Here is a 14,175-nt window from a genome sequence, read left to right as displayed (position 1 = left end):
TTAACAGTTCTTACAGATACTTAGAAGTATTGCAATGCAAAAGAAAAGGGAACTATAAATTGGAAGGAAATATACCTACAATTTTGCGCTTGATCATAAAAAGAGGAATTTTTGCATGTAGGGGGGTTACGGACAACTCCTTGTGGATTGTTGATAAATACAACCTTCTTTTAATGTTTCCTAAATCAGTTATCCTGTAAAAGAGAAAAGGTGAGGGGGGGGGAAGAGATCAATACAATAACCACTATCTCTGGGCAACCACAAAAAAACATCATTCATATGCAGAACCTTTAAATCAAGGACAGCAAATAGGGAGTTTAAGTATTACCCCTTTTACAAGATAAGTAATGAGATTTCTCTCTCAAATTCAAAGTTAGTGGCTACAAGCCTGAATATATAAAATCACTTTACATGCTAATTTTATTTCAATGCTCTTCACTCTTCACTAGATTTCCACAGCACTTCAACCTATGAAAGAATTCAATTTGTATGAACTGAGAAGCCACTAGCCTTTAATAATCATGCTTTTTCAGTCCCTTAAGCTTGTGTTATCTTGGGACATGCTGTCACCCCACTAAATAGGAAATCATTATAGGCTCTCTTTTTCTAAAAACCCACCTGCCATTTCATATGCGCTCTTTGTATGCTTAAAGATAGACACAAAACATTGTATGTCGGTTTTACTTCCCAAGCACATATCTCCAAACCTGAATTAACAACACACAAGTTTATTGCTAACTATTCAGGCTGCTCCTCCAGTGACAGCCAGAACACTGGATTTGAACATCATTAATAGATTTAGACTGCAATCACGATCAGCTTTGGTTCAGATTGATAAAGAGGCTCCTATGTACATTCTGCTTCCTTGTGGTTTCCATGAATGTTCAAGCTGGCTTAATTTCATTCTAGATTCACCCCAACAGAAAATGGCTCACTACAAATGTTTTTAGATTGGAAATCGAAGCAACCAAACTTTTAATTCCTACCACCTGCTTTCTTCTCCTTAAAGAGAAAATGTTTTTACCAACAACTTCACACTCGTTCTCAAAACAATGATGTTTTCTTCCATTTTTCCTAACAGTAACTTAGGGACAAAAACTACCTTTTGGAACTTAAGAAAATAAACAATTTTTAAATTCAGTACTTGAGGTAATGCAAGAATTACAGGCCACAATACCTCTAGAAACCATAAAACTATACTTTCACGCATATTAAAATCAGATGTTAGCAACATAGAGCTACAAATGTTTACAACACTTCTCACAAGCACTTGCTCAGCTTTGGCAAAACAAGAAAACTCCAACTATGACTAAAAGGCTAAAGAAAATACAGGAAGTTTCCTTAATGATCAAAACAACTTACTAGAGAAAAGTATTAAGTAATTACAAAATAATCAATTTATCGAGAGATGGGTTCTATTTATCAGCTATTTGAATGAAAAAAAATTATTGACAACATCCCTTAATATAAGCTATTCCATCCTATGTAACCTTATCTTTTCTCTAAATCAACATTTATAAAGCAGCATTTGTAATATCTAGTATATCAATGAAAAAGCAAAGGAAAAAATGTGATGAAACTCAGCCATCTTTGTACAGAATAAAGAAGGTTGATTCAGAGCTTTTTAAAAAAAATGCAGTCAACCTAGGTAACCCTTTAACAGATTTAACAACTCACCAGGCCCTATAAACAAGTTAACATATGGAGCAATCCATTCTCTCCTGTGATGGGAATAGGAAGCCATCACAAATAAGAACTCTATGTTGGCACTGAAACCCCCCATATATTTACATTTTTTTTTAAAAAAAACAACCCAGGCTGAATAACTGCGTAATGCAAAAAAACAAGATTCCAGTTTCACTACAGGTATGGAAGCAACTGTCCAAGCGGTTTATTAACGTAATGGTAGCTGATCTTTCTAATACACTTTCAGAAGTAAGCTTTATACATTGCTTAAATTAATCTTGGTCTACTGAGGGATCATTCAGTCCGAAAAGTGGAATGCAAATTAAGTAAAATATTAAAAAATATATACAATTTTCTTTAGAATTAGTAAACTCAATCCCACCACCACTAAGTATGAAAGCCAGGAGTGCTACTTCAGTGTTCAGAGACAGCAAACCTCTGTCAGATGGTGGGAATTAAATACAAGGGATGAGTATTATCACAATGACCAACTTTCTTATAGTTTCTAGCTGGCCACTGCCAGAAACCAATGTAGTTGGCTAGATTGTTCATTAACCCATCTGGTTAAACGAGACTTTTAAATTTAGAATATGCCACAAGAGACTACCAAATCAAGTTAGTCACATTGTTTTCCCTAAAGAATGATGTGTTTTAATTATACCACCCAAATAGCAGTGGAGGTTTCACAACACAGACATTTAATATTTTGGATCCTTTAAATACACCAACTCTTCTATATATGTTTCCTTTCTTTTCCCATTATAAGTCATGCTGGGGATTGGCACTTCTTAGATGCTCAGCTGACAAACAATATATGAAGAAAGAAGAGAGAGTGTGTGAAAACAAATCTCTACAACAACTTAATACATCATCAACAGCAACAGCAACAACATACAACCCAAGTATTATAGCCCTGGCAGGATAAAACCACAATCCTAGCTGGTCAGCGTGGTTTTGTTTAAGAAGCATACTTCATTGAGGTTTAAGGAACCCTCCTCAAAAGGAACACATTTTAAAACCTGCAGAATACTTAAGACTGTCACCTGCAAATATATGAACCCAAGAGCTATGATTGGTGTTTGCCAGGAAATTCAACCTTTAATTCTGCTGTGAAAAAAGCAGGAGCTCCTATGCAAAACTTTTGAAAAACAAAAACAAAACTACACAGCTCTCATCATATCAGAAAGCATTTGAAAAGCTCTACAGGAGTTAATGTGTTTTTATTATGTTTATGCTTGAGTCTTCCTATCTGAGGGGTCAGACATGGGACAGGAAAATAATGAGACCACGTTGAGAAAGAATGAGGTAGTCAACAGGAAAAATCAACCTCATTTATAATAATATCCCTCTGATCAGCAGGTGCATAACTCTTCCAGCTATGGTCATTAGCTGCATTCATTTCACACTTAACGTCTACATTTGCAAAACATTTTAAAGCAAAATTACTTTTCAGTTCAATTTTCAATTCAATTTTCAATTCTATCTCATAGCTTCAACTCTGATTGACTATTTTCCTCTTGATAGCAAATGCAGCAAAAACAAGAGTTAAAATGGTAGCAACTACCCAGGAGTGCAGATATACTCACTGACTCAGATTACCTATTCATTTTGCTGTTGTATATATGACAATTTATGGCAGTTTGTTAATGTTCACTTCAAAGCTTAAAATGAACTCTGAATAAAACAAGCAGCAGCATGGATTATTAGTTCATTGGGCTTCCTGCTTCTTACAAACTGTTTCTCTTTATTATAAACTATTCAGTGTGTACATGGCCTTATAGCAAAAGATGATCACCTTTCATGAATATTGCTGAACGCTTATGGAAGAAATCTAAAACCTGTTGAAACACTTAAAAACAACAACCCAGCAAACAGAGCCAGGGGATAAAAGTCAACAAAAGACAGAAAAAGAAATGACTGCATACAAACAGAGGTGCTGGAAGTTGAATCACAGACCATTTTATTTATTTCATTTAGAAGAATTTAAAAATTGCTCATTCAAAGATTTTCCAAGAGCTGTACATAAAACAATTATCAATATACAAATAAAACCAGCAAAATTTAAAAATAGGTATGAGGTCAAGGCTCATGGGGGAATACCAAGGGTCAGTGTTCAGGGCACCAGGGCAGAGCTCCCAGGACCCTCCTATGGTAGTTAATGAGCTGCTGTCTCTGCCTCCAAATGAAGTCTTGTATATGTTGTCAGTACTACAGGGACGCTGGTGGCGCTGTGATCTAAACCACTGAGCCTAGGGCTTGCCAATCAGAAGGTCGGCAGTTTGAATCCCCGTGACAGGGTGAGCTCCTGTTGCTCGGTCCCAGCTCCTGCCAACCTAGCAGTTTGAAAGCACCCCAAAAAGTGCAAGTAGATAAATAGGTACCACTCCGGCAGGAAGGTAATCGGCATTTCTGTGCGCTGCTCTGGTTCGCCAGAAGCGGCTTAGTCATGCTGGCCACATGACCTGGAAAAACTGTCTGAGGACAAACATCGGCTCCCTCGGCCAGTAAAGCAAGATGAGCACCGCAACCCCAGAGTTGTCTGCGACTGGACTTAACTGTCAGGGGTCCTTTATCTTTACCTTGTACTACAGTGCAATAAACCTCACCTCCTCAGAGGAGCTGGCTGGCTTTCAAACCCTCACTTTATTCTACAGTCTTTAACTCCTATGGGGCTGAGGAGACAGGCACCCCGGAAGACCCCTCCTCTGACAAAGGTATCATGGAAGCAAGGCTGTGTCTCCCGGTCAGAAGCAAGCTGAAATGGTCCTAACAGTTTTCCCCTAAAGGATATAGTTGTAGAATCACCATCCCCATAGTAAACAGAGTATACAGTACATGGTCTCTGGGTCATAACAAAGGCCTGCTTACACCACTGAATTTTCCTTTCTCCGTGAATTCCTCAAACTGTATTCCTCAAAATGTAATTCTCACTGAATCCTCAAACTGTTTTTAATCTCTATACTTGCTAGTACGTGAAAGAAACGCTTCACTGGTTTACCATCTTCATCTTGTTTGCCCACATAACATCCCTTTGAAACTTCTGTTTTACAACACAGTAATGGCAAACTACTGCGAAAAATTCAATCACACAGTACAACTAGTATACCTGCAGTTAAGTGTGTCGTTACTGAATGTTAAGGCTGCAATACAAGTAGTGGCTTTAATATTCATACAGAACTACACATGCTCAAGGGCTGCCCTGTTCAATTTCATGAGTCAGGATGTGTTTCAGGCACTAAAGCATGGAATTCATATACATCTGTAAAGCACTTACAGAGACAAACAAACATATCCCCAAACTCTTGCACACACAGTCATGTACATCGGGTGGAAGCATCAAGAGATTTTGGAAAACACCGATGCTGTTTAAGATGCAGTAGACATAAGACACTTGGGATGGAGGGGCACAGAGTACTGAGTCTTATAAAACTTTGATTTCAAAACTTTAATTTAGGCCATTCCAATGTCTATTTCTTTGGGTTTAAACTATTTACTAAATTCAGTTTTATGGAATGATGATTTGTTTAGTCAAGCTTTGGAAATCTGTGCCAGCTGATTTAGGAACATGTAATTCTGCAAAATAGCTTTTAATTTGTTCAGTAGAGACAAGGTCCTATAATGAGTATAAATGTGCACAATGTTCAGCTAATGAATGTCTTCCAGAACCAGCTTATTTATAACTAAGAACGTGGCTATTTATGCTTCTAATTAATTCTGCTGGCTTCTCTTCTTTAGTTTATTGGCAGCTATCCATTTCATTTTGTTCTTTCTATAAGGTTACTTGCGGCAGAAGGACGACCTGTCTCTACAAGACTGTAAGACTGAGACTGGCACAAAGTTTAGTAGGCACTCATATTCTCCCACTCTAGTTTAAAACAGAAGCTACTCCACTGCTTTTGTAAAGTTAAAGAAGATATATTAAAAGTATTCTTTAGATCACCTTGACAAGTGTTGATTTAGAAATAATGGGAGGAATTCAACATCACATTAAAGCAAACGTTCCGTCAGCGCAAGCATTTCAGCTTGCCAGATAGAACGGTCCCTCCTTTTCCTCCCATGCTGAAGGTTCTCTTGACAACACTCCCTGTGCCCCCACCCCACCAATTTCAGGGCATGTGGCAGATGTACAGAGAAAAGCCTTGTTGCACAAGTGGCATTCTTTATGCAGCGGCTCCAACTGGTGGGTTTTGTTAGTTCAATCCCATTCAAAGGGTTGTATCCAATTCATAGCAGATCACTGAAATTAACAGGCATGGCTACTTTAGGTTCATTTCATTTCAAAGGGTCTATTCTGAGCAAAGTTTAGTTGATATATATATATATATATATATATATATATATATGAATGAGAGACACATCACATCACTGTTGCTAAGAATATATTCAGTAAGTTTCATATTATGTCCGGCATTACTTTTATAAATAACTTTGTATTATAAAGGGTATTGTAGAAATAATACATAGTACTCCCTTATTCCTTCAACATTGTTTTAAAATGCTGTCCCTTGAAAATTAAAAAAAGCAAAGCCTCTATTAAAAGACATTTGCAAAGAACATGCTATAACTATAAATTGGTTTGCAAAGATAACTTAACCTGTCACACATAAAATAGAGACGAGCCTAAATTACTCCTATGGCTTTCTGTTTATTTTCACGAGTCTCAAAAAGCACACCCCTCCCCTTTTGGCTACTTTTAACCAATTATGAACATTTTTTTTTCCAGTGCTGTGAAGTTGCCTTTAGTTGTAAGCGTTGTCGATTCTTCTTGATGCCCCCCTCCGCTGCCCAGTCCTATTTGTCCTCATGCCATTTAATTTTGTCACAATGTTATGTCTTAGGGGCATCCATGAAGGTCACTTGGGTCAACACAGCTTGTTACATTAAAAGTTGGTTGTGACAAATGAAGCAGTGAACATTAAAGGCAAAGAAGAAAGTGGTGCAACCTCCACAGCAGATTTTCGAGGGGGGGGGGATGCTGAAGGGGGTAAAGACAATCACTAGATTTCCATGGTGTAAGCGGACATCACTGGATGTTGCCCAAGGTCAGCAGGATAATTTTTAACATAAAAGACATACCTCATTTTAATTTTCTTTATCAAATTTGTATAATCATTTTCTAGAAAGAGTAGGTGGTAGCAGTTATACGGCAGCACCAACATTTATTGGTACAAAGCAAAGGAGTTTATTGTGAACATCATTGTTCAAAAACCATATGCAGACAAATGGAAGCAGAAGACAGAAGGAAGAAACTGCGCTATGGAGTGGCACAAAAGTAGATGAAGGTGTCAGAAAAGAGAATGGAAGGGATGGCGGGAACGCAGAGGGTAAAGAGAAATGAAGTAAACCTAGGAGGAAAAACAGGCGGTGTAGATTTGAGATATGAAGTCCGCAAACGTCAAGAGCTAGACCTGCATGGATGTTTCCAATTTGTCTGCTATCCCAGCAGATAGGATGGGCTTAAAATGGCTCAGAACTACAATGCCTCAAGGACTGCCTCTCCCCATAAGAACTGACCTGGACCCTGTGATCACCAGCTGAGGCCCTTCTTTCTGTGCCCCCTCCACAAGAGGTCCAGAGAGTGGCAATGTGCCTCCCTGTTTGTACAATGCTCTCCCCAGGGAGGCTCATGTATCTTTAGGTGCCAGCCAAAAAATATTCCTCTTTTCCCAGGCCTTTGGCTAATTAAACTATCTATGGCCTTTAAAACTCTCTCTCTCTGTTACTACTTTTGTTTGTTACAATGTTATTCTTTTTGTGTTTTTATATTGTAAACTGCCCTGTGATCCTTGGATGAAGTTTAGAACCTTAATAAATAAACAAATAAAAAAAGAACAAAACTCAACTTGTTCTTCCTCCAATTACTGTTCTGTAACTCCAATTATATATGTTTAATATACCAACGTGTAGCAGTCATTAGCATATTGTAGTTGTCAACTGCTCCACTGAAACTTCCTAATTGTTTGTTGATTGCATTCTCTTACTTTTGGTGTTGCTGCAATATTATTCTAATCCCAGTTTGTCATCATTTTCTCATTGTAAGCTAGCCTTCTATTCACAATAAAAATAATGAGATTTTAGAAGTCTACAGGAAATGGAAATATTTTAATTTTTAGACAGGCTTGTGACACCTTGGAGACTTACCAATTTGCTATAGCTTCTAAGTGAGATCCAAATCATTCCAGCAGACAAAGGAAGACTTCCCCAACTCCTCCCTGTAGCCCAATGTGCTCCCCCATAACCACACAACACATTTGCAAAAGCCAAAGTCCACTGCTCAAGCAGAACTTGATTGTTAGACATCACCTTAAGTCAGGGTGGGAAACTTCCAGCAGATGGGCAAATCTTCACCTTCCAAGGAGTCCAATTTGGGTCAAGAGGCCATTTCCCTCAAGCTATGCCCAGCTGACCCTCAGCTGATGTTGCTGGTGACTTCAGCTGATGGGTGGGGTTCAACTCTGCATACCTGTTCGCACAGTGAAAGCAGCTGGATTTAACACCCATCAGCTAGTCTACATTTTCAAAGGCTACTATCCACTTTGCATTAAATGTTTTGGGAGATGATGATGGTGATGATGATGCGGGAGGCGGAAAAAATCTGTTTTCTTTTTGACATGAGAAAAAAAATAGTCAGGAGAAAAAAATTCTAGACCAAAGGTCTGTCCCACTATAAGGAACACAAACTACCTGTTACATATGGAAAAAGTTCACGTGCAGTATCTCACTAATGCTCGCAATATTCCTGTAAGGCTGTATCCAAATATCATTATCATCATCTACCACTCATTGAATTGAGCTTATAGCTTGCTATACTGCTCACAGCAGTGTTAGTTGCTTTTCTACATCAGCTCTCCCTGTTTTCTGCTGCAATATGATTTGCTGCATATAGCCTTCAAATAGTGCCCTTTGTATCTTAAACAAACAAACCCCACAGTGAAATATTCCTATAGGAAGCCTTTTTGGTAGCTACTCATTCTCCAGCTATGGTATTCTACACTGGTCTGGAAAACACATGAACATCTGCTTGAAGCAATATGAGGCTCTTCTATTTCGGTAAGTATTTAGGACTCGGGGATAAGCAGGGTTTTTATGCTAGCACTACTTAAACACATTTTGTAGTGGAAATAAAAAAATTCCTTCCTGTAGCACCTTAAAGACCAACTAAGTTAGTTCTTGGTATAAGCTTTCGTGTGCATGCACACTTCTTCAGATACACTGAAACAGAAGTTGCCAGATCCTTCTATATATTGAGAAGGTGGGGAGGGGTATTACTCAGAAGGGTGGTGGGAATCGGAGATTGGCAGATAGCTGAGATGAGCCTGTTGACGACTCTTAACGACTGTAATAGGTCTTACAGGAAAAGGCAAGGGGTGAGAAGGTGAGAAATGGCTTAGTCATGTATAATGAGATAAGAATCCGATGTCTCTGTTCAGACCAGGTCTCTCCATTGTTTTAAGTTTGGTAATGAGTTGTAATTCAGCAGCTTCTCTTTCCAGTCTATTTCTGAAATTCCTTTGTAGTAAAACAGCTACTTTGAGATCTTGTATAGAATGTCCTGGGAGATTGAAGTGTTCTCCTACTGGTTTCTCTGTTTTGTGATTCTTGATGTCAGATTTATGTCCGTTTATTCTTTGGCGTAAGGTTTGGCCTGTTTGTCCAATATAGAGAGCTGAAGGACACTGTTGGCATTTGATGGCATACACAATGTTAGACGATGAGCAATTAAATAGTCCCGAGATGGTATGTGTGATGTTGTTGGGGCCAGTAATGGTGTTGTCCGGGTGTATGTGGCAGCAAAGTTGGCATCTGGGTTTATTGCAGGCTCTGGTGCCAGTGTCCGTGTTAAGTCTGGTTGTAGTATTATTGTGGGTTAGGAGTTGTTTAAGATTGGGTGGCTGTCTGTAGGCAATGAAAGGTCTTCCTCCCAGAGCTTGAGAAAGAGAACTGTCATTGTCCAGGAGAGGTTGTAGATCTCTGATGATGCGTTGAACTGTTTTAACTTGGGAGCTGTATGTGATGACTAGTGGTGTTCTGTTATTTTCTTTTTTGGGTCTGTCTTGCAGCAAGTTCTCTCTGGGTATCAGTCTGGCTCTGTTGATCTGTTGTCTAACTTCATCTGCTGGGTATTTTAGTTCTGAGAAGGTTTGCTGTAGATCTCTTAGGTGAGAGTCTCTGTCTGTAGAATTGGAACAGATGCGGCTGTAACGTAGTGCCTGGCTATATACAATGGACTGTTTGGTATGTTTGGGATGGTAGCTAGAGGCATGTAGATATGTTTGTCGGTCAGTTGGTTTACGGTATAAGGTGGTGTCTATGCGTCCATCCTGTATTTTTATAGTAGTGTCCAAAAAATGTATTTCTTGCATAGATTGATTCATTGTAAGGTTGATTGTGGGGTGAAAATCATTGAATTTCTGGTGAAAGGTGTCCAGGGTCTGTTGACCATGTGTCCAGATGATAAAAATATCGTCAATGTATCGCAGGTATAAGAGAGGTTTGAGTGGGTAGGAGTTTAGGAAACGTTGTTCTAAATCTGCCATGAAGATGTTGGCATACTGTGGGGCCATGCGGGTGCCCATTGCTGTGCCGCTGAGCTGAAGGAACAGGTCATCACCGAATTTGAAGTTGTTGTGGGTAAGGACAAATTGGCAGAGTTTGGTGGCAAGGTCCACTGTGGTTTTATCTGAAATGGTGTTCCTTATAGCTTGTAAACCATCGTTGTGTGGGATGTTGGTATACAGAGATTCCACGTCCATAGTAGCTAGTATAGTATTGTTGGGAAGATTATTTAAAGATTGTATTTTCCTCAGAAAATCTGTGGTGTCACGTACATAGCTGGGAGCACTGATGGCATATGGTTTCAGAACAGAGTCCATATAACCGGAGACACCCACTGTAATAGTGCCAATACCTGAAATGATGGGGCGTCCTGGATTTCCTGGTTTGTGTATTTTAGGTAGAAGATAGAAAGTTCCTGGTCGAGGTTCTGTTGGTGTGTTGGTGAGGATCTGTTCTTGGATGTGTGGGGGTAGCTCCTTAACAATCTTGTTCAGTTCTTTCTTGTATTCTTGTGTGGGGTCTGAGTCCAATTTTGTGTAAAAGGCGGTATTGGAAAGTTGTCTGTGAGCCTCCTGAATGTAGTCAGTTTTGTTCATGATGACGACAGCTCCCCCTTTGTCTGCTTCTTTAATTATAATGTTTGGGTTGTTTCTGAGATTATCTATGGCTCTCCTTTCAGCATGGTTTAGATTTTGTTGTAAGCGATGGTGTTTTCTGGTTACATCTGTTTGGATTCTGTGGCGGAAGCAGTCAATGTACAAGTCCAGTGTGGTATTGCGTCCATCAGGAGGGGTCCATGTGGAGTCCCTTTTTGTGTAACACTTTTTCGGAGGTAGTTGGTGGTCAGTGTTCTGTTGGGAGGGTGGTTGTTGTTCTCCAGTGGGTTGAGAGGTGTTGTGTTGTGAAGTTGTTGTTTGTTCTGATTTGTCTTGTTGTTGTGTGTGTTGAAAATACTCCTTCAGGCGTAAACGGCGGAAAAATGCTTCCAAGTCCCCGTAGAACTGGATCATGTGTGGGGATTTGGCAGGGCGGAATGACAGTCCACGTGAAAGGACTGATTCAACGCATCATCAGAGATCTACAACCTCTCCTGGACAATGACAGTTCTCTTTCTCAAGCTCTGGGAGGAAGACCTTTCATTGCCTACAGACAGCCACCCAATCTTAAACAACTCCTAACCCACAATAATACTACAACCAGACTTAACACGGACACTGGCACCAGAGCCTGCAATAAACCCAGATGCCAACTTTGCTGCCACATACACCCGGACAACACCATTACTGGCCCCAACAACATCACACATACCATCTCGGGACTATTTAATTGCTCATCGTCTAACATTGTGTATGCCATCAAATGCCAACAGTGTCCTTCAGCTCTCTATATTGGACAAACAGGCCAAACCTTACGCCAAAGAATAAACGGACATAAATCTGACATCAAGAATCACAAAACAGAGAAACCAGTAGGAGAACACTTCAATCTCCCAGGACATTCTATACAAGATCTCAAAGTAGCTGTTTTACTACAAAGGAATTTCAGAAATAGACTGGAAAGAGAAGCTGCTGAATTACAACTCATTACCAAACTTAAAACAATGGAGAGACCTGGTCTGAACAGAGACATCGGATTCTTATCTCATTATACATGACTAAGCCATTTCTCACCTTCTCACCCCTTGCCTTTTCCTGTAAGACCTATTACAGTCGTTAAGAGTCGTCAACAGGCTCATCTCAGCTATCTGCCAATCTCCGATTCCCACCACCCTTCTGAGTAATACCCCTCCCCACCTTCTCAATATATAGAAGGATCTGGCAACTTCTGTTTCAGTGTATCTGAAGAAGTGTGCATGCACACGAAAGCTTATACCAAGAACTAACTTAGTTGGTCTTTAAGGTGCTACAGGAAGGAATTTTTTTATTTCGACTATGGCAGACCAACACGGCTACCCATCTGTAACATTTTGTAGTGCTGTCTTTTTTATTTCTAACCTTGTTATCTACCCCTAGAAGCTGCTTTGTACAAATGTCAGAAAAATACTACAAAGCTGTAAATAGAAAAAGCTAGAGAGTGGATATTAAACAAGCTCAGTCAAGTTTCATGGCAGAGGTCTCTCTCATCACGATTATGCAATATGCTTTTTACTTTGAGGATACTAAACATGGTGGTGGGTTCCATGTAAAGGGAGACCCACATTCTGTATTCTTACCAGCTACTCATTCTCCAGACCCAGCTCCAGGGCCAACCCACTCATGACGCAAGCCTTAAGTGGTGGAACCCCAAGAGGCGGCACCCCATCACCTCCCCTGCCAGTGGAGAAACGGTGTGGACATGGAGTGCCTAAGATGTCACGAGACAGATCTTGCCAGAAGCCAGCACCTTTGCCAGCACTCCACAGGCGCTCCTGTGCAATGTAGATATGAAATGCTTCACAGGCAGTGGTCCAGCAAGGTGGCAGTGTGGGGAGGGGCGGCAGCAGGAAATCACCATGTCACCCCAAATGGCAGAATGGGACGTCTGCCGCTGCCTAGCTTTGTGTGTGGAAGCACCCTTAGCAACATGAAACACACATACTCTATCAAACAAGAAGATAAGAAGTAAAATGTTTATGAAAATACAATCTCATGGATTCTTTTAGTAGCTATTCATCAGAACACTGTGCATATAAAATAGGGAGAAAATAGCTCGTGGAACGTCTTTACATCTATTTTCATAAAAGTGAAATGAGACAAATTTTTTTGCGTTTATGAAAATCTGTAAGGGTTCTGAGGCCTAGTTTGACCACGGAAGCTCCACCACCTCATAAAACAGTTTCTAGAAAAAGGCAACAGTATTGGGCTACTACTGATTACAGTATTCTCCCATTTCAATCACCTAGTCCTGCTGATCCTGAAACATGCTTACAGAACATGTACTTTTATGACGGCATCTCTTTGGCCAGGGATAAAGAATAAGAAGATTGAATACAGGCGACAAAGCAGCTACAGGATGTATATTGTGAACAACTGAGAAGTTAATGATAACATTTTGTAACTACTTCAATATCCAAGAGCTTCTTCATTATACAAAGACAAACAAGCACTTAATTGGGTACAGAAGTTGCATTTACTGTTTGTTTCAGCACACAAAGACTTCCAGAAACTGAGGAGGCTTAGGGTCGTGGGCTGCTGTTCGAAGCATGCAATTACAATTTTCACCCTTTCCAAATGGCAATTGCTTTGTGTAATTACATGTCCAAACTGAGCTCACACATTTGCAAATATCATTTACTGTGATTTCTTTTCTAAGCCCTCTTTTTTCAGATCTTCATGTTCCACCCCTACGCACCAGAGCACTGACAAACAGTCTTGATTGCAGTTTTGTTTGGATGTCACTGTGGTGCTAAAATGACAGAGTGGCGAACAGCAGAAATAAAACGGCACCAACGAGATAGCCAATAATTGCAAATGCACTCCCAGTAGTGGTCTGCCCTAGCCTCTCTCTTTATGGGCATTCCAAGACCAGTTAACTCTCCCTTTCCTGACTGTTCTGCTTCATCAAGTTAGCATCTCCTTTCACTCTGTCTAACTGGCCGACTTAAATTTTAAGATTTCTTGGGAGGGAGGGACACTATTACTCCCACCTTAAGGAAAGTTTCTTACATCCTGACAATGCTACATAACATGTTAAACAGCACCAGTTATCAGCCCTACTTATTAGTAAAGAAGTACACAGAAGCCACTGCAATAATCAACTGAAGTATTCCCCCATGGGCTAATTAAGACATCATCCTTCACAAACTTCATTAATAGTAAGGGATAATAATAATTAACCCCAAAAGCCAACCCCCCCCCCACATAAAGCACCCATCTACCCCTGTGATGGAAAGATGTTACTTTATGTTCTCAGTATTTAGTAGAAAGAAATTCACAATTTCTCTAGGGTGTGAAT

The 14,175-nt window shown here is 39.9% G+C and overlaps 1 protein-coding gene across 7 annotated transcripts in view; it reads right to left on the bottom strand.

The window, feature by feature from the left end:
- The window catches only part of CFAP20DC (CFAP20 domain containing), a 144,789-nt gene that overhangs the window by 94,312 nt on the left and 36,302 nt on the right, over window positions 1-14,175 (bottom strand). For all 7 annotated transcript variants that reach the window (XM_080995705.1, XM_080995704.1, XM_080995700.1 and 4 more), the window contains one exon: window positions 80-194. In XM_080995705.1, coding sequence (XP_080851831.1) covers window positions 80-194 — 115 coding nt within the window. The remainder of the gene's footprint in view (window positions 1-79; window positions 195-14,175) is intronic.

This window comes from Podarcis pityusensis (genome assembly GCF_964106645.2).
Source record: "Podarcis pityusensis genome assembly, chromosome: 2".
In the NCBI taxonomy this organism is placed as follows: Eukaryota; Metazoa; Chordata; class Lepidosauria; order Squamata; family Lacertidae; genus Podarcis; species Podarcis pityusensis.
This window is presented reverse-complemented; position numbering and strand designations above follow the sequence as displayed.